The following is a 25,188-nucleotide window of genomic DNA, read 5'->3' as shown; positions in this document are numbered from 1 at the left end:
TGCTGCACATGAAACCTTACTTAACAGCAATTAAAAAATCTCTGTTGTTGGTGAATAGTAGGAAAAAATCTTGAATTTCATGTATAGAAAGGATTTTTTCTTCTAACAAGAAATAACTGTTCTCTGCTCTTGCACTTTAAATCTAAGAAGAATTGGTTTTGCATAAAGTTAGTTCCCCAGAATTACCCTAACATACATGCAAAGAGTATGTAAAGTTTAACAAGTGAACATCTACTGTCAGTAGCAGTATTGTGTATTGTTCAACCTGATGTCATGAAGTCATGTCCTCGTGATATCTTGAAGTCATGATTCTGGCGATATTAGTCATTTTAAGAACATATAATTGTGCATCTTTTTCAGATCAGCATAGTGAGCAGTGGGCCCAATATCATAAAACTGCAAATTAAATCATTGTAGTAACTTAGTATAGTAACCTATTCAGTAGAATTTCTATCAGTAAGCGCTGAAACTGAAGAAAGTTGTATGATGCTTGGAAGAGGTTATGTGAAGCTAACTGAGGAGGATCTAATTTGCAGTGCAACAATACAGTATTGCATTATTTTTTAGTTCATACAAACTATGACGGTGTGCAGAAAAACTCTGCAATAAACCATAGCACAGTTATATCAATCTCACACAAAAGAGCTTTTTGTGTTTGTATTGAAGATGCTGTTGTATTTTTTTTTTCTTTTTCTTTTTTTCTTTTCTTTTTTTTTATACTTTTTTCCCCCCACACTGATAATCTAATAAAGTTAGATTCACTCTAAATTGCAGTCTGGCTGGATCAATTCCAAGAATCCCAATTTTCTAGCCACACATGAGTGCACAGTAGGTAGCAACACACTACACGGCAGGTAGTTCTAAGCAGACTTCCAAGGTAATTTCAGGATATACCAGATGCAGAGTGTCTTTCAGTTTCTTTTCACATTCTTTAGCATTTCCTGCCTGCTTCCAAACTGCCTCTTCTGCTTTGATTCTTTTGGTGGGAACAGGTGAGGATGGTGTGGAACAAAAAAAGTCTTCTGCAACTTCGATAATTTAAAAGTGGAACTATAAAGATAGTCCTTTCAAGCATATGCTGAAGAAATGGAAATATTATTTTTTTACAAAGTAAAATTTTGCATTACAAAAGATTTTTTTCTGTTATGTATGCACATATTTATGGCTAACTTGACTGGGCACATTACAAAAGGTATCCAGGTAATCTTTCATTGTTAAAGCAACTTGTAGCATTAGATACTGTTTAAAAGAATCAAATGCTTTTTCTTGTCTTATCACAAAGGGGGATTTGAAATTGTAGTTTGGTTTTGGTTGGGTTTTTTGGTTTTTTTTCATTTGAAAATGATTTTTAACCTTCTGCCTGGGAGGGAAACCAGACATCTTTCAGAAGAACAAAGGAAAATTAAATAATCTCATAATGTGTAACTATCTTACGTGTAATTTTGCCCCCCAAAATATATTAAACTTTCAGATTTTTTAAAAATTCATATTTAGTTAAGAAACATTCCTTTATCCATCTGTGTCAAACCTACTTTACTACTGCAATGGCATAATTTCTCTTTAACTTTAAACCCTGCAGGTTAGAAGCTGCAGTTTTGTGACCCTCTTAAAGAACAAATGTTTCACTAGGAATTTACATGTGTCTTCTGTGCTAATTTTTAGCTATTCATCACCTCTTGTGAGACAAATGAAAGCAGCTAATATTTTTCCTCCAGCAGGAGCCATTAGATTACGTGGTGTCTCATTAATAAAGGGTAGTATCTCGTCCAACTATAATATAACAAATATGTGAGTGAAACTCCAAATAAATGTAAAAACTTCATGTAGCGGGTAGGCTGGAAAAATATTAAAATCAAAATTTTTTACACAAGTCTGCCTTTCTTTACACAAGAAAATATGGAAATATGGAAAATATACAATAGTTGCCTCAAATACCAAGAATATAAAAATAAACCAGTGACAATATGAAAAAAAAAACAGGTTACTTAGTCCTCAGAATACAAACGTGAGGAGTTATACCTTACTAAATCCATGGGGAAAACGTTCAATCATATCAGGCTTGTTTGGATTCATCTTTTATAAACCAATTCAACATTCAAGGAATAATTCCAGTTAAGGTATTTATGCGAACCTGAAGATAGTATCCTCTAATTACAATAGGTTGTACATTCAATTACACTTACTGTGCTTTGTTTGTTTACATGTCTCACATAAAATGAAATCCATTCTATTTCTGCATAGTATTGTCTTTTGTAATTTTTATCTTCCTTTTTTTCTGGTGTGAACTAAAGTGAAGATTTACTAGACCTTTAGTACTTTTTTCTCAGTTAACCCCATGTCGTGGTTTAACTGTGGCCAGCAACTAAGCACCACACAGCTGCTCGCTCACTCCCACATGGTGGGATGGGGGAGAGAATCGGAAGGGTAAAAGTGAGAAAACTCATGGGTTGAGATAAAGACAGGTTAATAGAGAAAGCAAAAGCCACACACGCAAGCAAAGCAAAACAAGGAATTCATTCACTCCTTCCCATCGGCAGGCAGGTGTTCAGTCATCTCCAGGAAAGCAGGGCTCCGTCATGTGTAATGATTACTTGGGAAGACAAACACCATCACTCCAAATGTCCCCCACTTCCTTCTTCTTCCCCCAGCTTTATATGCTGAGCATGACATCATATGGTATGGAATATCCCTTTGGTCAGTTGGGGTCAGCTGTCCCAGCTGTGTCCCCTCCCAGATTCTTGTGCACCCCCAGCCTGCTCGCTGGTGGGGTGGTGTGAGAAGCAGAAAAGGCCTTGACTCCGTGTAAGCACTGCTCAGCAGTAACTAAAACATCCCTGTGTTATCAACACGGTTTTCAGCACAAATCCAAAACATAGCCCCATACTAGCTACTAGGAAGAAAATTAACTCTATCCCAGCCAAAACCAGCACACCCCGACTTCTTTAAACATTTTTTTTCCAGATGAATTAGGATCCTTTATTTATCTTAATCAGTGAACTCTGGAAATTCAGGGGAAAACATCATCTTGTACCTGTTTCTGCATGGAGGAACTCTTATATTTTAGTGGACTTTTTGAACATCTGTCAGTATAACATTTTTCCATCTCTTTTAGGCTAAATGTCAAGTGCTAATTACTGAAATGAAGTATTGCAAAATGAGGAGTGTTTATCATGGAGTCATGATTACTTTTGAGATGTGTAGTGAGTTTATGTCAAATATAGAAAAGCAAAGTGAACCTATTTTGGAAAAAAGAACACATATACATAGACGTATACTGAAAGACTGTCAACTTTTATACAGAATGTCTTTAAAAGGTCTGGAAGTCTTTCTGGAGTGAGTGTGGTGAGAGACTATCTATCTCAATCAAATTCCTTCTGCTTTAACTGGACAAACCGTGAATTTCACTCTCTCCCTTTAAATGTGCTACCTATCACAATAAGGGCCTTATGAACACGTGCGTTTCCCAGACTTATTTTCAGGTGCTTCCATAAGTTGTGAAAGCATACTTCAAGATCAGGAAACAAATGTATACAAATTAAATAAGAAGCCAAAGGAAAAAAAGAAAAAGAAAGAAACATCTGCAGGGCATCAGTATGAAAAAATATTTAAGCTGCCTGTTATTAACTGCTCAACCTGTTTTATGCTGGATTTCTGCATAATTATGTTACAGAGGAGGGGGGAAAGAACAGATGTTGAATAAAGATTGAAAATAAGAAAATGAGACTGTTGGAAAAAAAAAAGTAGTTGTGGTTGCTCTCAGCTAGACATTTTTTGGCAAGACTTTTAGACAGCAATCTATTTCTCAAATTCATTGCCCATTTCTGCAAGATTAATGTAAAACAAAATGTTTCTTTTTAAGTCTGATCAGTTGAACAATTATACAGCTCCAATAATCCCCAAGTCAGTCTTTCAGAAAGCAGCTGAATGTTTCCTCAAGCAGTTTCATAAATTAGATTAAATGAATATGATATCAGGTCAGAAACCATATAAGCTCTTTCCATGGGAAGTTGTTGATAGCTTATGTAATTAGTTGGTTTTTTTCATGCTTTGCAAATATCCAAATAATCCATACAAGATACATTTTTCACAATCTTCATGGAATAAATGCCTCTAAACTATACTTGTGCGTTTTTCTCTCCCCTTTTCTCACACTTGTGCCACGCTTTAAAGCAAACTGAACTATCATTTTTTAAGAATGTCTCAATTTTTTTCTCCAGTTAGTTGATATTTTCTGGCACTGGTTTTGAATGTGTTATGCAATTGCTGTCAGGATAGAGCTATCTAAAAAAGGGGGCTGAAACTACATGCAGAGTTACTACACAAAATCATTTGCATCACCACTACACTGTACACTCCCTTTTACCCTGAGTAGATTATTTACCTGAATGGGAGTTATTCCTGAATACACTCTGCAGTGGCCCTTAACTAAAAGAATTGTGTGCTTTAATGCAACTGCTACTGCACTTTTTCAAAGATGGTTATTCACAGGGTTAAGATAAAATCAGAGACCATTTTGGGAGAGGGATTCAGATGTGAAATGAATCCTTTACCCAAAGTTTTAATTTTCTTCTTGTTAACTAAAAATATTTTATTTTTCAAGCATTCCCGACTTTGCTTTCCTTTGCTATCCTCACCCTACATACCATCACAAGTAGACTTCAGTCTGTTGAACTGCTTCTTTCAGGTGAGCAAATACTTCATCTGCTAGCTGTCTTCTCTTGTGATCCAAAATTTACATGTGAGATTATAAAGCTGTGCGGGGTTTGTTTTTTGAAAAGTCGCAGCTTAAAAAGTCACAGCTCAGAACTCGATAGACTGTGTTATTTCTTGAAGAGCTTACAAGTAATTTAATGAAGAAACCTCATATTTGTATGCATTTTGTATTCAAAGGATTTGGACAGAAATTTTATCTGAAAAAAATATTCAAAATTATATCACTGTCTTACTCTATTTGCTTTGGTCCTGATAGAGCTTCTAGAAGAAAATATGCTATTTGGAAGAAGTATAGATGTGAAAAAAATGACCATGTGAACTTGTATTACTTCAGGTGTGTGGTGTGTGCATGCAGGTTTTCCAGATACATTCTTATTACAGATCCTTACTGTAATTGCAAGTGAATAGCAGTAGCTCAATGTTATAGCACGTTTAATACTGCAACTGCGCCATTACCACCAATCTCTATAGGACAGCACGGTTCATGGGTACCAGTGGGTTGATGAATCTGTCTGTGGAATCAGAACAAATCTTTCTTATGATTCATTTTTTGCCACAGATAAGCCATAAAACGAAGACAGCAGATTGATGGGGGTTTAGTTTTTCTGCTCTTGTTTTAAACAGTAGATGTAGAACAGGTTCTTCTATTTTATAGCCTGAAGCTGAACTGTTAACATAAAAGATGGATGGACTTAATACCTGAGAGCTGGGCAGAAGAATTTCTTCCCACTTTTTTTAGAGCAGATTAAACACTGCACAATACAGCTCATTACTAGCTAGTGTAAATTTATTGAAAAGGCATTTTTTGCTAAAGCATGAAATACTTTGTCTTATTATTACCTGCTTTACTGTAAGACACAGATTTCAGCTGAGAATGAAAAAGTTTTTCATGTACAATCTGCCTGTCCATATTGTGAGAATTTCTATACCTAACCAAAAATATAAGGCTTGAAACATTATTTCTGCTTTTTGCCTGTGTGAGTGCATGTGACTGACTTCGTGTCTCACTTGGTGTCATGCAACTGCAGTAAGTATACAATTATGAGAGTATTAAATCTGTACTTCATGAGGAAAAAAAACAGAACTGATTACAATATGCAAATTAAAATAACCAAAGGTGATAACCATTCAGGTTTTGTTCAGCTTTGGAGATTAATTCTGTGGTTTATTTTTAGTTCTGGATATCTTTATTCAATGAAAAAATAAAATTGTGGACACTTCAGAAAACCGTACATCAACTATCAAAAGAGCATTGTATTACACATTTTGAAGAAGGAACAGCAGAAGAGAAACATGAACAGAAAAACAGAAAAACAAGATGAGAAACAAAAGACTGAAGAATAAAAAAACCCAGAAAATAAAAATAATTATTAAGTAATATACTGTTTTTCACATATTTGGCAATAGTTTATATTTCATGAAAACAAACATACTTTTCAGAAGGTATTTCTCATGTTGATCACTACAGATATACATATATATTTCTAAAAGGAGATCCTCTAGATGTGCATAGGATAAAAAGTCCCACTGTCTTCATTTCAGCTCACCTCCGTTTGAATAAAACCCTGGAGGTGTGGAACAACTTAAGTTAGTTCTTAGCTAGAGTCCAGTTTTGGACATCTTTTAAAATTAATCACATTTCTTTTTCCCACAAAGCAATATAATTCTTAATTTTGAATTATGAAAGTAGTTACAGTTACGTAATTTTGCTATATATTTATGACAGAAACAATACTGGCAAAACAATCTTCAAGTAAAGATGTGCTGAAATGCATTCTGGTTTAGAGCTTACTGGAAATAAAACCCTTCTTTTGTGTTACATAACTTTTTTTCCAGTTTTGCTTAATACTAATTTAAAGGGGAAAAAAAAAAAACAACAAAGCAAGCCACACCTAATACATCTGAGCTTAACCACAACCATTTTAATAAGCTAAAAGTTAAGCTTGAAGGGATTTCTGACTTAATGAGGAAAAGAAACTGTTTTAGAAGGTGGACTGGGAGCTTTTTATAATCACTGATGTTATTTTTATTTTATTTTTTTTTTTTAATAGGATTTTACCTTTCAGCAAAGCAGGTATATAACAGACATTCCCTCTTACTGCATGTTTGCCAACATGTATTTTGTGCATACTTGTAATTTTTTATTTGTGCTTTGAATTCTTCAGAATGACCTATTGAAAAATGTTCTATTTTAAAAGATTTTTTTTCTACTTATGTAGAAAATGGCATGCTTAAGCTCACTAGGTTTAAAGTTTGTTGACCTGAAAGTTTATATTCATGCATTTCCCTTCCTTGTGTGAACTGATCTTGGATACTACTTAAAACTGTATCCAAATGAGTGATATTTATTGTGGGGTGAAGGTTTATAATATAATGCATGCTGGAGAATGGTAAGTCTAAACTTGCAATTCTGACTTAGAGAAACAGTTCTCAGCAGAAGTATTTCCTCAGCTTTTGGCTTTTTTTCCCCTTACCTTTATATTTTGATCTGATAGAAATATGTTGGTCTCTTATGGTTAATTTTGTCCTGTAATCTCTTGAAACGCCTCCTTTCTTGTCCTTTGCTCCAAGTGTGAGAGTACAGAAGCTAATCTTCTCATTTTTTTAAAGTAGCAATAGGAGATCTTTTTCCTTATGGAAGGGGTAGGAATATAAGCAAGTTAACTTAAATTAGTTCTTTCTTGACTGGTGTAGGATGATATGGTTTTCATTAATCATGTGTGAGTGTGTTGTTGTATGATGTAACACAGCTGGGCACAACAAGCTGGAGTGTGTCTTCGAAGAAATTTCAAAGCAGCTTTCTTGAAAATTTCTGTGAAAGAAACAGCACGTTTTTGTAGCAAGACTGATTAATCAAAATAAGACTTTCCTAAGACAGAAACAAAAAGAATCCAATTAGATGTCAGTTCTGCAGCTCTGTTCATAATCACTGCCAAAATTCTGTGCAAAGTGTCTCATTATAGAAGACTGTATTTAGGGTAGGGAACCAAGTATTTTCAAGTATCTCTGCCTAAAGATGGTAATCTACATCTATATTTAGATATTTGGAGTGCAATTTTGGTCCACATTCACACACCTAATTAGCAATGGGTTTCAGATCAACTGTAAATATCTACACTAGCGTGCACATGGTGTTGACTCTCTTAAGTAGGTCTCCATGTACTATAATGGGAAGTTAGACACCTATCTGGCATATGGACACCTTCCTTGGAGGCACGCAAGTATCAGAATCTGGGGCTATGTCCCACTTAGTTAGGTGTAAGTAGTAACTAAGGTGTAGTTCCTTAGTTAGGTGTAAATGTATGTACCTGTCTGTGTGAACAGCACAAAGCAGTACTGCATGCTGAGTGGAAGTGTCTGAGTTAGTTCAGTGTCAGAATCAACCTGGACACATTAGTGAATCTTTTAATCAGGCTAATCTGCTTCTGAACGAGAAGTCATTTAAACATATTTTACATTGATTTGGCCAGAAAGTGGTATTTGAAAAACCTAACCAGTAAGTAGCTTATTGTAGTATTCAAGATCTCCTAGGTGCCTTCCAGATATTCAAGAAAAAAAAAAAAAAATCCTATGTAGGGAGATCAGTCTTTCAACAACAGTTATGGAAAAAAGAATTTGATCTGTAGATAAATTTTCAGGTTTTTCTAGAAATAACTCCATGAAATTGCAATCTGTGTCTGCCTGTTTCCCTGATTGCCCATAACTTCTGAACCAGTATCTGTCCAAGGACACAGGCCTCAAAAATAAGTTTCCACAAATTTTGTGGATATAGACAACTGTAATAGACTACGTAAGTTCTCGATATAAGTGAAAAACTGATGTCACAAATTATTAGACACCGAAGACTCTTGACTGAAGAAAGTCATTAACAATGCCTCAGTTACTGAAAAAGCTTCAAGCAGACTGTGCCTTCCAAGACACATTAGTCAATAATAATACAAAAATTTGCAGAAAATAAGCTTTAATTAGTTCCATTGCTCATGGAACTATGTGTTATTATTAGCATATTATCTTTGTAGACAGTGCAACAGAAACAGGTCTAGTGAACAGAATGAAACACAGGGAGACCAACAGCCCTGTGGAGAAGCTCAAGGAGGACAAAACTGTCATGACCAGGAATATTAGTGGTACAAAGATGATGGAAGGCCAGTGAATGCGCAAAACTATTCAGAGCTTTGAAAAAGTTTGAATTTCTGTTGGTGGCAGATGGAAAGTCAGAAGATGGAATTCTCAGTGAAATGAAACTCCAAAAATCAGGGACAAGCAATCTGATTTCTGAGGCTCTTGAGAGTCTGGCAAGACATTTGATTTGCAAATACGGAAAGAATATACATGCTTTTAATGCCGGGGGGAGTTATCTTTTTCTTTCCCTTCTCATATTCTTTAAGAAGACAATTTCTATTTAGAAGAATAAATTAGAGAAAACCAATAGCTCCTCAGCTTCTCCTGATCTGCTCCGAGGTCCATTTCACTGAGCGATGGATTCTGCATGCCTCTGGGAGGTCTCCGTAAGAGAAAGGGAAAACGCAAACACCACCAGCATGTTTTGAGAATGCTACAGATTTTGCTCTGTGCATGAGATAAGCAGGTGGTTCTTGATATAATTATTAATTACTCACAATTATCACCAATTGTATTTATGGGACAGGATACACGTCTATGATAGAATAAGATTACAATATATGTCCTTTCTAATGCTTTATAGCATCTTGTTAAATTATCCTCTATTTGTGATTCTTTACCTGCTTTTACTCCAGTATCTCTAAAGCTGCTTGTTAAGAGAAAACATTTTAACAGATGTCCTTGCGCTCTGGGATGAATGCATTATGGATATAGAATTGTCTTCACACTTCTTACAATAACCTCTTTTCACCTCTTCATGCAGTGAACACCTCCAGCTTGTTGTCACTGCACTTGATGGCAGCGTAGGAGGTTTACAGGGTCAAAGCTAGTCTTGTATCTTTTGTTCTGTCATGGAAGTCTTGCGAGCTTTACTCTCATATTTTAAATTTTAACATGGCTTTTTTGTACTTTTATAATTCTTAATAGGGTAATTAAGTATTTTTCATACATTTGTGTAACAAATGTATGAAAATCTATGTATTGTAGACACAGCTTTGTCTCTATAATATAGATTCAACAATATCCTTGTGAATGTTTATGTTTATGTATGTATATGAAGGTGATCTCTGACAAAGTGTCAGTGGGATATGATAAATTGCTTTTGTCCTGTAACTTTGCCAGACTCACCCACCTCCAATCCACTAGTCTCTTTTGTCAGGATCGGTTCTACAATTCCAAACCTATATGTACGTCAGAGAGATGCAATTAAAAAATAAAAATAAATTGTCAGATAATTACCTTGCAAAATTTTTGGCAAGGTTGAATTTTCACGATGAAATTAATGTCTGCACTAATAGCAGCTTTTCTGTCACTATTATATACCCTAGTTCAGGAAGATGATTCATTCATGTTTGTTTTTAATCATGTGTGGTCCCACTGAAAATGAAGGAAATTGTATATTCTTTCTGAAAGCCTATAAAAAGTGAAAGATTAAAATATATACTGTAAACAGTTGAACAACAAATTTGATAGAACTAACCTAATGAGCACCCAGCACACCTGAAAACACTGAAAGAAGACACAGAATAAATAAGATGTTTTAAAATAATTTTGTCTTTTTCCTGTTCCAAACACTTGACAATTCCCATAATTTTGGTGGTTAGAGAGAGGCTTTAGACAGGCAAAAGAAATCTTAAATTTGGGTGTGTTTTAGCACCCAGGCTATTACTACATTTTAAGATAATCACATGGCATGAGTTAAGGATTTTATCTATATTACAGATCTGTTCTTGGGAGGCTTTACATTCCCCACTGCAGCCTTTGATAATTCAATTAGTCTCTCAAAAAGTTGGGAGTAGCTGATAAATTCACTTTAATGTTAAATCAAGTACCCCAGCAGGTTTCTCTTAATATGATTGCTTCTGAGGGAGCTTAGCTCTAGAGGTGATACCTCCCAAATGCAACTTTCTGCAAGGAATTTGTGGGCCTTTGCAGCAGATTAAAAGAACTGTCTGTATCAACGTAGCTTCTCACCATTAATAAAGTTACTTCAGATCATGACAGCGATCTCATTCACTCGGATGGCTGTCCATCTAGTTTAATTTATTTTAATTGGCAGCCTTAGGTCCCTCCATGGAACAGATTCCATGAATGTGATGAATGATCCCAAGAACAGAGAATGTCATTAAACAAGCTGAATTTAACCCTTCCCTTTAAATGTTGTCTTTTGGGATTCCCAAATCCTATTGGCAGACACTGATTGCTGAATAATAAGTAGGAGGGGATTAGCTAGATCTGCATTGACTGTGTCTTTGGAGAATGCTAACAATAATGCCAGTTCTGTTTGTCTACCTCTAGGAAATGAACAAAGAATATGTTAGACACAAAAGATGAACAACAGGATTTAATGTGGTAAATAGGTGCATGTCCCTGCAGAAATCAGATAGCAAAGCAGAGAGAAAAATCTTAACAAGAAAATGCTGCTTACTACTTACAAACAGTTGGACTTAATAGGCAGATAGTCATTGACCTTCTGTACAGGATTACAGTTTTGCTAGAAGGAAGACTTGAATTTTAGATGTATTCATCCATGTCATCAAAGATACATGTTGTCATCATAGTTAGAGTAGGCTGTGACACTGAAAACTTACAGAAAATGCTGTATTTTCCTCTCCAAAGGTAGAAAATAAAGTGACGAAATATACATATCCCTCTCTGTGTGAAATGCTTTATTATGTATTTTTACTCCACTTTGATTTCCTGTTTGAAATTAAATAGGCAATTATATTCAAGGATAACATTTGCTGATTGTTTTATAAAACAGATTCTCACAGTAAGCAAAATAAATATATTAATTTAGATTTTTTTTTTTTCAAAGAAAGACTGCAAACAAATTAATTTCTAATGAATTAATCCTAGGAAACTAGGGAAGACATTTTACGTAAACATTTAGATTTAATATATGTTTTCTTCTCTTTTGTTTTTTGACTTGAAAATCAGTTTTACATAATAACTTATTTTTATTCAGAGTGGCTAACCTATTACAGAATTGCCCTTTATTTTCACGTGTTAGTTTTATATTTTTTCGTATAAATTTTTATTATCATTATTTTCTTTTGAATAGACCTTAGCTTTTTTCTACCGAAAAAAATGTGCTCTAAAACAAGCTCCAAGATATGTTGTATCCCAATATATGCTGTGAATATTAGCCTTACTACTCTGGCCAGTATGAGTCTGAAATACTTCTTGAAGTTATGCAGGTGCAATGAAATGCGGATGAAAATGTTGAAGGCCGTTTGTAACATCAAACTGCAATTGAATTTATCTGTATATCATGTAGACCAGTAGGCTGTAGTGGCTAAATGTATCTGTGGTAATATATCACAGGAACATTTGATAATGCAGGTGCACTCTACAGGATTACTGTCATCGGTTTTCCACTTGTTTATGTTTAAAGAAAAATTAACTGCTAAATAAGTGTGTCAGCTTTTCAGAGGACTGTGGCTGATGTTTTATGAACAAAGTTATTGACAGTTGTTTATCATCCCAGTCTGACTCTCTGAGAAATACCGATTCAACATTGTTGAATCAAAAAGCACATGCCAAATTTAAACTGAGAATTTATTTAAAGAAGGAATATTTGGGTTGATGTTGAAAGCCACAGACTTAATGAATGGAAGAGCTCAGTCCTACTCAACCTTTTAAATAAGAATTTTGAGGTCAGAATTTTTTCTGAGAATGGAATCAGTGACTGGTGGGAATTCCAGGTATGCTGCTCTATATCAATAAATTTTATTTTGTCCTTGGAAAGGAGAGAAGTGACATACTATGATTTACTTTTGGGCATCTCAGATGACTTAAAGTCTGACTCCAAAATCCACGGCTAGCAATTCTGTACTCTCAGGACAGGCAAGTAGGCATGAAAAAGCTGGTACATAAACATGGGCTATGATTCATGAAGCTTCCTTCCTTTTATTTTCCTAGTTAAGCAAAAGCTAAACGTATGCTTTGGTAATATTTGCAGAAGATCTGTAGGTTTGAACTGTAGATGAAAGGGAAAGTTGGAATTTAGAATCTTTGCAAAGTATCCAGTACTCTGCAGTGTTTAGGATTCAGCTAGATCTGTGAGCCAACAGAGCCTGGGCTGCAAAAGCAAGCTATGGCTGGACAAAAGAGTTGGCAAGAAAGACGTTGCTCTCATCTGCCTCTGACTCTAAATTCCAGCAGGAGCTAGGATGATGTTCTGGTCATACCTAAGGTGCCAACATGCTCTTTAGACGAAGTATAGTTGATCAGCCGATCTGGATTTCTCTTGCTAAATTTCTGGAAATAAAATAAAATAAAATAAAATAAAATAAAATAAAATAAAATAAAGGCCACTTCACACCATGTCAAACACCTTGCTTGTGTAAATGTGGCAGCACCTATACATCAGCAAAGCCACTCCCTGCTACAGTTCTGACAAAAACTTAGTTGGAGCCAGAGCTGCAGCTACAAGAAGGGAGTGGATCAGCTACAATTTGCCTAAATGAAGAGCCACAGATCCCAATGTGTTCCCTCAGGTATTCAAAATGCAGCACTTTGACACAAATTTTAGTTGTGTAAAAAATGTAGTAGCTTGATATAAGCATGGTAGCACAGTATTAAGGGAGAAGGAAAGTTGCTTTACTTTTGCAAGAAAATAGCTCAGTGGAAAAATACCGGGAATCTTGATCTGACTAGATACTGAATGACTATTCTGTGGAAATCCCAGAAGTTATATATGCATGTAATCAGTATGTTATTAGTTTGCAAGGGGACAATTTTCCTACCAATGGGAGGACAATGTGCATTAGGAGCACATCTTGGAAAAGGGGATGCATCATGCTGAGTTACACACCTAAATCCCACCTACATTAAATTAGGGAATATTGGACCCTTACACTCAAAACAGACAATTTTCTGAGTGCTGAAAAGCCTAAGACAGCTGATAGGAAAAGCCAGACCAATGGGTATGTATCTCTAATACAGAGGTAGATAACTTCAGGACATCAACTCCATGCACACTCGGTGAAGGTACGTAGGCCTATCTGGGAAGTGGTTTAGATCTGGAGCCTATCACTGACATTCTGAATGGCTCTTTGAATCCATCCTTCTCCATTGCCTCTAGAGACAGCATGAAAATTCTAACCTAATTTTAATTGTCAGAAATTAGATTATGTGGCTATCTCTGTTTCTTGAATGAAATTATTCTTTCTCTCATAGCTGCTGTTAGGCGTCTGATGAAACTAATATTCAGCATCTGAGTCTACTTCCTGTGGTTTTTTTTCCAGTCTTTTGACTGACAAGAACTCTCCCTTAAATAGCAGATTAGATGGAAGCTCTCTCTGGTTTGCTTCCCTGTTGAATGATAATAAAGCTTAAACAGGAGGGGTGAAAAAACTATGGCTTGTCTTCCTGCTCACTAGGATCTAGTGGACATGGTGGGAGGAAATCAGGCTATTCAGAAGACCTCAGCTGTAGGCATACCTTTTCCCTGAATCCTAAATAGACTTAGGCAGGTACAGTTGCCTTAGGAAAGACTATGCTTTATAGTCTTGCTCAAAGAAATAAATCTTGGTAAAAGAAACACCTTGAGCATATTTCATTTTTGCTATCATGAATGAAGTCACATGTCAAATTACTGGCATTTTTTTATCTTACTTTACAGGAAGAACTCATTTCTGTGTGTATTCCCAATTAGAAGCCTTTTTTTTTTTTACTTTGCTGGGAGGTTTTGAGATAAACATTGACATGAAGGTTAAAATAACTTCAAAAGGCCTTCAATTTAGTATTAGTTCTACACAGCTACCTCCATCTTTTAGAGTATTACTGTTCTGCATGGTATGCCTAACCAAAGAACAAGATTTGCCATGCTCTTTGATCTTTTAAAAATATATTGAAATCTGAAATCAAGTGCTTTGCCTGAGTCTTGACTTTGCTGGCAACAGTGAGCTGAATAATATACTAACATGTAGAGTCCCCCTAATATCACCTAAAAGAAAGAAATGACATCTTCAGAATTGGTCCAGCTATGTCTGGCAAATAATTAAATACTCTGAAGTCTGATGTGGATAAAAAAGGGAGGATCAACAAGCAAGAAAGGAAAAAAAAAAAAATAAAAGGAGAATAAATGGAAAAAGGAATTCCAGCTAAAACAAACCCACTTGATTAAGAGGCTGTACAAAGTGCCAAATGTCACGCTAAGAAAAGAGCGTAATCTCTATTTAAAGTTATTCAGAGGGCAGAGCTAAAACATTTTGCTGATAGCCATAGTGCAGAGCTCTTTGCATACCTTGGAATAATGCAAAAATAATTCTACAAAAATCACATATAACCTTTCATTTATTTCTTTTGCATTAACCACCTAGGTTAGAGGTTTTTTACATAGTAATACTAGGGACAATTAAGTCTGTTTAACACAGAGACAGATGCCAGATGTATGCATGTAACAGTTACAGAGGAAGCATATGCATAGTATCAACTCTACAAATAGTCGGGCTCCCTAGGCACTCGACAGTTTTGAAGCTAAGGGAGGGAATGTTTTTATGTTATAACATTTTCCCTTGGTGGTAGCAAATTAGCTGCCTTGTATCCATCTTCAGCTGGAACTGCAGAGAGTCACTTGAGAGCTTACAAATAAGTTTAGAGCTCTGCTAAACTGTTTCTTAGATACCTGAGAAGTGGGATACATACCATGCGTATGCTGTAACAGGTGGACATAAAAAAAAAAAAGTTAGATTTTTGTTTCCTGTAAGACAATTTTTTCTTACCATAATTCCTTACAGAATTTGTTCAAGGTCAGACTGAGCCTTGCTTTCAGATATGGTGCTTCACACACAATTTTCGTCTCCTTGGGAATTAAAGCAATTCTTTTTCTTAAAGAAAAACAAAGCAAAGCTACGTTTTTATTAGGAAACCCAGAGGCTGTTTTTGAAAAACCATGCAGTAGATATTTGGGCTCAGTTTTCTCTGCTTCCCATTATCTGTGATACTAAGAATTCAAGCCAATAATAACTGTACAGGTCTCTTGCCCTTTTCTTTCCAATAAAACAAAAAGGCTGGGAGGAGGGGAACCCATTAAAATCAAGTCATGGTGGAAAGCATACATGAAACTCTAAATCAAGTAAATTTTATAGTGATAAGTTCTAGTAAATAAAAAGGTCTCTTTAAATACCCTGAGAAAGTTGATCATGATGCATGTCTAGAATAGGTTTTACTGCATTTTATAGCATGTCTGCCCCATTTCTAGGGGTGTAGTATGTTCATCACTTCTACAGAGTAAAGATTTTCTTAAAGAAAGTCAATAGATTGACAGTGACTGACATATTCTGAATCCTTCAGCAGGTTTAAAGGTAGCAGCTGCATCTTTTACTTGCTTTGCCAAAACAGTGTTCAACTTATCTAATGCCTCACTCTTGGATTTCCTTTGTAGGGTGTTCAGATAAGTAAACTGAGGGCACAGCTAAGAGAAACTACCCTGACTGCACCTTACTCGGCAGTGATGTTTGCAACTAGCTTTTAAGTCTATCTCCAGGACTAAAATACACATTTTATAAGAACATGGCTCAGATGAGGGGTTGCTACAGACCAGAAAAATAGTTTCTAACAGTTAGCAGGCTTAAAAAGTGAAGATATTAGTGAAAACAATGAACACATAATGGCAACATTTTTAGAAATATTTCCCAAATTACCAATTTTTCTTAAAGATATGTTTTGTCACGTCACAGTACTCCGACATCAATACAAAAGTTGAAGCTATAACAAATGCAAAGATGACAAGTAAAAAGGTGACTCTCAGTTGAGCAGCTCAGCTGCTGCAAATACAGGTAACTAGCAGGAGAGATTTTCTGTATTAGTGTTGTTAATATCTATAATCTCCTCAATCCTTGAAATACAAGAAAGTGATCTGGAACTTATGGTTCTTGATGAAGGATCTGAGGAAAAGAAGATGTGAGTATTCTGAAGTCATCTTCAGTAAGTGTCTTGCAGAAATTCATTTACAGTTCATGGAAAACCTGAAAATATGGTACTGACTTTATTTACAAGTACAATTCTTTTTGCCAAACTAGTTATATTTAGAGAGTCAGATTTGAAAAAGGCATCCTTAATTATTCTTTCTGATTGATCTAATTGGAGCACTCTCCAGGCAGAAAGCTAAGTAGGATAGCATTATGAAACTCAAATTCCTAAGAGAATGGGGGTGTTTCATAAATTGGCATAAGGGTAATCCCATTCTGCAAATCTCTTTTGAAGGTGGTAATAAAACACAACACCAGCAATCTGCTAAACAATAGTCTAGGGCACCATCTAATCAAACAATAATGAATATGTTACTTATCATAGCATAGAGGAGGCTCTATATGACGCTCTTAAATAATTTCTTTTTTCCTAAGAAGAGATTTCTGTATCTGTATGTCCAAGTGAGAGTTCCTTAAGATGCCTGGACAACTTCAGGGTTTTTTTGAGAGCAACATCACGAAAAGCGTTCTTCCTCCTGTTCTGTCAGATGCATTGTACCTCCCATGAAGTCCAAAGTATATGACCCGTATACGACATCAACCTTTTGAAGCAGAGAATGATACCCAGTGGGCTTTTCCATCTATCAGTATAAACCAGACATGGTCTGTAAAGGAGATTTTGAATGTAAAGCCAGGCATGCTGGCAGGAATGTGGAGGAAACTACTCTATTTCACCAAAGTAGCCAGATTTTGGTTGGTTCAGCATCCATATAGCCTTTAGTCATTTTTGTGAGACTTTGTAAAGGAAAACAGTTAGTATTTGAAAAGCTTTACTGCATTGATTCTGTTTTGGACAAAATCATGCTCCTACACAGAACCTGACAGACTTCCATTCAAGAGAGTCTACCTATAGTCAGGATGCAAACAGAGCTATCAAAAGGACATAGAAACAGATTTCTTCAGAAGCCTGTCATGTCTCCCTCCTCAGTGGCACCCTCATCAGTCAATGTCTGTAAACAAGTTGTCATATCTAAATTTGAGACAAGCTTACAAAGCAAAAAGCTTGGTGCCTTCTAATTAAAGATTTGTATACTGAGATAATTGGCAGCCGGTGAGGAAGGATCAGTGGTGTAATGTATAGCTAATAGTTGGTAGCTTGACGGTGTGACAGATGGGGATAGCTTCTTTAAATTATGGAGCTTTTATATTGGTATTTTCAGGAAATGTCAACAGCATGATTATATTTTCATTAATGTTGTCTTTTCCATTCATTGCTTTTGGTAGTCATAATCACTTGTTACCTCTTGTTTCTAGCTGTACAATCTACTAATAATTGTATAGGATGCCTCACAATGGACCTGGTTAATGACTAGATTCCTAAACATTGCCACAGTACAATATACAGTGTTAGTATTTACTAAATATTAGAAATTAGATATGGAAATTATTGATATTATAATTATGACTATCACAATAAAGTTAGTAAAAAAGGATGTGAATATCACACAAATTCTGCAAGTGATTACACAAATTCAGTTAAGTTTTGGATTTAAGAGTCATTGCATTTCTAGGTGCCAGTATTGAAACAATCCCACTGTAAAATCTGTGGAACTGCCTTGATCAAGAGTAGGAAAATGTGTTATATTAAAAATGTTCTTTCTAATAGATCCACAAACCTGTTCTCTTCTAATAATTACTGCAGTTTTGTTTCTCTTCTTTTCCAGGAAACAGCTTTTGGGCTCTACAACAAAGATTTACTGTTTAAAACTATGAATTTGTCAGATTGCTAACATTTCCCTGTAGCTTCTCAGCTAAGTGCAGGGCTGGCATAGCTAGCCCTTGTACTTTTCCTCCCTGCAGCCCTGGGCTAGGAAGAGTTTTTTATGGTGGGATGGGGAAGAGGCCAAAATATCCTTTCATGACTGTCATATGGTCTTTTTACTGCAAATTAGAGTAGGTGCCAGTCTGACTTACAGGCAAACGTTAGAAACCAAAACTGGTTGTCTATTCTCAGCCTTCCTTTCTCTTCTGATAGGAAGAAATGAGACACCCTTTTTACTAGTCAGACATTTTCAGTTCATTGCCAACTATAAACTTCTGTGTTTGTACCTTTGAGAAGCACAGTAGAAAATTTCGAGGGCCATGAGCTGTGCCTGGGCCACAGTTAGAAATTGTTTTTCTGCTGTGGAAGTTTTGATGTTGCTGTGAATTTTGGAAGCAGAGTCTATCCCTGTCTGTGACTCACAGGTCTGATTTGCCTCCAGAACAGCAAGGCAGAGGCCAAAGACCCATTGTTGGGATCTGTGGACCAGCCCGCTGTGAGGATGGAAAATTTTCAGGTAACAGAAATGTTTTCTTGCTTTTACACTGTCTTTAAATAAAAATATGTGATTGCCATTAAATCATAAGCATGAATTTAAAGCATACTTCCATAAGAAAAATGTTAAATGTTCTGTAGTGCTCCGTGTAATCCTGAAATATTCCTCTAATATTTATGGTTTGGGACAAATGTGAACTAGAAATAAATCCATAGGCCCACTATCTTTTTATAGCTTTTGAATTGTTTTATGCCATGTCAACATAAAAAAAAATATTCTCTTTATCCTGTGTCCAGAAAACAAACAAATAAACAAAAAAACCCAAACAAAAATCCAACAACCAACAACGGGGAAACTGTGTAAGGTTTATAGACCTCAGAAGCTTGTAGTTATAATATCAGGAAAAGACCATGAGATCTAAGAGGTTTAAAAAAGTGGCAGTCCATTCTCATTTTACTGCCAGTCATTTTGCTAATCTGAGCTACATAATTGCTTTGCCTAACTGAAAGGAGCCTTTAAACAGACAAGCCAATATAAATACTCAGATTGGAGACAGCTCTGTTTAATAACAGCAAGCATGTGTATAGAAGTATTTGTTTACCTCTGCTCATTTATGTCAAAATCAATTGTAATTAAACAGGAACCCAACCACAGAAGTAGTACTTTAGCTGATTGTTCTCATCAGAAGTGTCATATAGCCCCAGTGTTTACGACATGTCAAAGCAGCCCATTATTTTTCTCCTGCAATAAATACCTACTTATAGTCTTTTCAGTTCTTTAGTAAAGGCAATTGCCTGTCTCAGAGAAGTAAGACACCATTTCATATAAGTTCTGGGAGGTTTTCTGGTCATATTACAGGAATTACTGAAGTTCTGAAAGGCAGAGTTATTTATATTCTCTATTAGACATTAGATGCCATTTATTGTCAATTTTTACACATATGTACAGAAACTATGGATCTTTCATATCTATTCAAGGTATTAAAATATATAAAACATACTTTATTTTATTAGTCTAAAGCAAATACTGGTGGGGTTTTTTTTACACAGTGTTTTTGTGGTTAGACCAGAGAAATGTAAGCTACAGAGGATTTTACACCTTGTTTAATTATTGAATGAATTCTAAATGGAAATACTTTCAATAATGAACACAAATTCACAACATCAAGGGTGAAATGAATCTACCTTGTAGGGAAGTCAGTGTGAACTCCATGCATGCATTCAAAGGCAGATCTTTCCCTTTGTAATGTGAAACAAGGGTCAGAAAACATGTACATTACTGTTCAGTCTGTAATGCAATGAAGAACAGAGCATTTCAAGAGTAAAGGTAGATCGTATCAGCAGTGTGAAACTGCATGCTTCAAAAAGAAGACAACATACATTTTAGAATGGGTCCTCCAATGTATTTTTCATTTGGAGCTGTTAGTTGATAGTTATTCCAGTCAACTGAGTCAGCCAGTGAGCCATCCCTGACAATTAATGATTATTTTTTCACTTCCATATTTATAGAAAAGAAGAAAATAAAAAAGGTCAATTAGAAGGAGGTGTTCATGCCATAGTAAAAACTACGAGTCACCTGTTGAAAGAGGAAAAAAGAGTAAATAAGTAAGATATCTGAAAGATAGGCTAGCATTTCCTAGGACAATAAAAAGTAACAAAAGCTACTGACATCTTAAAATATTCAGTGTTATTCACGTACTTATCTAGCCATATCCTTATTTAGCCTTCATTGATGAACATATGGTAATACAAAGCTACATTTTTTAATATTTTGTGAGTAAAAAGTTCTTAGAAAAGAATGCACTTGAAGGACCATTTACCAGGTCAAATCTTAGAAATTATAATGATCCAAACTCTGCCTACCTTGTTCAAGTTCAAATACAATTTGATAACATCATTTATAGGTTTTGGGAGGAATATGACTGTCTAGGTCTAGGTCTAGGTCTAGATATATGTCCAGGCTTGTGTATAGGGGAAATCATATTTTAAATATATGTGTATATACATATATTTATATACATATATTTACATGCATATATACATATATATAAAACCATATATGTATATGTGCATATACATATATTTAAAGTCTGATTTCCCCTATACACGAGCCTGGACATTTACTATTACATTATATGGAGTACTTTGATACAGAGTAAATAGTGGTGTTCATCTTATAAACATATTACATGAAATGTTTCTTGAAAATGTTTGTGTGCTGATGTTTTAGGTACACAGATTGTTTACTTTTCATTTGCTTTTCTGCTTTGTGTGTGTATGTTTAATTTAAATAATTAAGGTCCAATTAAATTAGAAAAAATATTGTATTTATTAACTTGGTTTGGCTACATTGAGTCACTGTTTAAAAAAAATAATTCTTAAGTTTCTTCTTTGTTATCATTATGCAAATTTCATATAATTAGTGAGTCAAACTAAGATATCGTATTTTTAGCCATAGAAAAGAGCCAACTATCTAAAGCATTAATTAATTAACTTTATAGTGCAATATGTTTAGGGTGAAATCAGTACCCATATTTAATTCTGTTCACAATATTTATGAGGAAAACATAGGAAATTAAAGATAGTGCAATAAAAGCATCTTTTGCTTTAAGTTTGCTACAGAAGGCAGATGTTAAATATAGCTTCTCTGGTCATATAGAATAAAATATGTAAGATATGTCTTATGGTGCACCAAAATACATACCTTGCATTGCATTTTATATGTTGACAACATAACTTTCATCCTACACCATCTTAAATTTCTATCCAGTATACATCATCTATCTAGGTGACTGTTGTTTCCAGATAGTTTGTTTCCTTTTCTTTCTACGGCTGATAATTTAGCAGTTCTATTTTAGTGTATGTTCTCCCCTAAGTGCATAAAGCACTTCTGACTGTTTACCCTCAGAGCTCCAGAGAATTAGGAAAACCTCTAGGCTGCTTCTGTTTATTGTACACACTTGCATTGTTAGGGGTTTATTTTCAACAGGAGGGAGACAAGTATAGAGATAAAGACCGATGGTGCATATCACTCTACCAGCACGTCTTGCTGTACAGCACAGTGTATGACCTATTTTACATATATATATTTATATATTTACCTTTAAATTGATTCTGTTTTCTCATATGTACTAATTTGGCCCTTGGTGGTGATAGTTCACTTTGTGTTTATAGTTTCTGCTGCTAGTACAAAAGTGCCTGTTCGATTTTCTTCACTGTCTGCTAGCTGTAGCAGTCAAAATTATAGGCTAATAGTGAGACGAGCAGCTTATAATGTATGATAATCAATACTCAAAATCCATTTCCTATGATGTGACATAAAAAAGTGAAGTGAAAAGACACAGATTTTCAAGACTAGAGCACCAAAGCTCATGCAATGCAGGTGGTTTTCACTTCAAGGTCATTCAGTATTTGTTTCTTCTTCTTTTTTGGCTTCATATTTAATTCAGTCACTGTTTAGATGCTCAGGGAGCAGAAATGGAAAGTTAGTCGATACTGTAAGTATGAATGCAAGTATAAAAACTGCTTTAGTAAATGCAGGAAATGAGAAGGGGAAAGAAGATATAGCATGCAATATATACAACATATATATGCTATATGATATATATCTCTCTTACTTAGAGATTGCCAGCAAACTTTGTATTTTTATTGGCAGTAATGAATAATGTAAATACTGTGTAAGACTTATCCTCATACCCAGTGTATACGTACGCACATGCATAAGAGCTAAGAATTTAAAATCTTAGAACATAACTTGGTTATAACAAAATTAACCTAATCAGTCTTGAAAATCTCAAAGCATAGTTTTTGGCACAGTACTGAATACCTAGTGTAGTTAACTTATTTCCAGTGGCTGAGAACTTCTCCGATCTTTACCTTTCATCTAAAGTTTGTTCATTTCAATCTCAGTTCAGGCAATAATTTTTTTTTTTTTTTTTTTAAACAAATACAGTTCAGTCAAGTTTTAGAATAAAAGACAGTGTCGAAATAGAATTTTCCAGTTGTATATTTCATATGCATATATATATGTTGTCAATGTAGATAGCAGAGAATTGTATATAAATATATGAACATTTATTTAATGTATTTTAAGATAATATGACACAGAACTACTACCTGAAAGGCAGGAAGACTTTCCCTTCCACAGATGGTCTTTTTTGGTTTAATGAAATTGGCTGTAATGTATTGAAATCTTACCAGTTGTGTTCACTGATGGTCTCCCAGTCCGCTATGAGCTCTTGACACATTAAATATGGTTAGAAAGTTTCACAGGAAGTTCTATTTTTTTTTTCTGTGAGAAAGAAAGGAGCAAAGAGGAGTCCTACTTTGATGGAATAATTGAAAAGAGAGAGAGCAGCAGAGAGAAGTGTTGGTCCATTGATTGTGCAGCTCTGAGCATTATATGGTAGTTAACATGCAGCATGTATTTATTTTCATCTTTTGTTAAAAAGGGAACAAAATTATTTACAAAAATGTATACAAAAGATAGTTAAGTTTACAAAATAAAACAGTTAGTTGGAAAACTGATTAATTGCTTAGGGAAACCTTTAAAAATGCCAGAAAATGTTTACTCAGCATTGTCATGAATTCCATATAAGAGAAACATAATTTTAGATATGGTTAGAGAAAATCCTAAACAAAGCACCTATTATTTCTCCTTACCATATAGGTTCACTTTTAAAGCTAGAGGCTGATCTTGCCGCAAATCTACTCTGTAGGATTAGGAGGAAGAGAAAAAGAACAGATTAATTAATAGTAAGCATTTGCAAAACCTAAAGTTCTAGAATTAACATTGAAAGGGTTGGGCTTGGGGCATTTTTAGTTTGTTTATTTCTGTCAGATTTCTGTGATAAAACAAATCAAACCTGGCTAGTATTAACTATTGCCCATCCTATGCTAGAGCTTGGTACCTTCCTCTCCAACGCTCTTGCTCCATGTGCCTTTTAAAATATATTGATTTGGTTTGTTTTGAGGAGTTTTATGTTTTCCTTTTGAGAGAGAGAGAGAGAGAGAGAAAGAGAGAGAGTAGCAGTTTCACTTGGCTGTTTTAAGCAGCAGCTCTTTGATGCTGTAGAAGCTCTGGAAAACTAGATACAGAGAACCTTAGTGGAGGTGAACTAATGGGTAGAATGAGGTGTATAGCAATGTCCTTTATTTGTATGGCTCCCTTTTCGTCAAGCAATTGTCACCACATATGTTGTCTCTATGGTTGTGCATACCGATGTCATCTCATTTCAGTGAAGTAAAATCAAACACCACAAACTTAAATCACTTCCTTAAAGTCTTCTCAATTCTGTCACGGTGTTACAGTCCCGGTTTTGGGGTTGTCTTTTACTCTTGCTTTTCATCATGATAATTCTAATTATTATGGTACACTAAAATCAGTGTGCAGCTTACTTTTCCTTGGAGGTCATAGAATCATAGAATGGTTTGGGTCGGAAGGGACCCTGAAAGATCATCTACTCCAACTGCCCTGCCATGGGCAGGAATATCTTTCACTAGATCTGGTTGCTCAAAGCCCTGTCCAACCTGGTTTTGAAATCTTCCAAGGATGGGGCATCCACAACAGGTTCTCTGGGGAACCTGTTCCAGTGTCTCACCACCCTCACATTAGAGTTTCTTCCTCATGTACAATCTAAATCTACCCTCTTTCAGTTTATGCAGCCCAGGATACAATTGGCTTTCTGGGCTGCAAGCACACATTGCCAGCTCACGACCAATTTTTCATCCACCAGGATCCCCAAGTCCTTCTCCACAGTGCTGCTTTCAGTCCATCCATCCCCCAACCTGTATTAATACTGGTGATTTCCCCGACCCAGGTGCAGGACCTTGCACTTGGTCTTGTTGAACTTCATGAGGTTCATATGAGCTCACTCCTCAAGCCTGTCAAGGCCTCTCATGGCATCTCTTTCCTCTAGCGAATCAACTGTACCACTCAGCTTGGTGTCATCTGCAAACTTACTGAGGGTGCACTCAATCCTACTGTCTATGTCATTGATGCAGATATTAAATAATGTTGGTCCCAGTGTGGACCCTTGAGGGACACTACTTGTTACTGGTTTCCACTTGGACACTAAGCCATTGACTGCAACTCTTTGCATGCGGCCAGCCAGCCAG

At 35.5% G+C, this 25,188-nt stretch overlaps 1 protein-coding gene across 2 annotated transcripts in view; it reads left to right on the top strand.

Annotated features, from left to right (window-relative positions):
* The window catches only part of PCDH17 (protocadherin 17), a 91,441-nt gene that overhangs the window by 59,552 nt on the left and 6,701 nt on the right, over positions 1-25,188 (top strand). For both annotated transcript variants that reach the window (XM_076363164.1, XM_076363154.1), the window contains exon 4: positions 19,019-19,093. In XM_076363164.1, coding sequence (XP_076219279.1) covers positions 19,019-19,093 — 75 coding nt within the window. The remainder of the gene's footprint in view (positions 1-19,018; positions 19,094-25,188) is intronic.

Source organism: Aptenodytes patagonicus, chromosome 1 (assembly GCF_965638725.1).
Source record: "Aptenodytes patagonicus chromosome 1, bAptPat1.pri.cur, whole genome shotgun sequence".
Lineage (NCBI taxonomy): Eukaryota > Metazoa > Chordata > Aves > Sphenisciformes > Spheniscidae > Aptenodytes > Aptenodytes patagonicus.
Note: the sequence above shows the minus strand (reverse complement) of the source record. Positions and strands in the feature narration are given on the sequence as shown.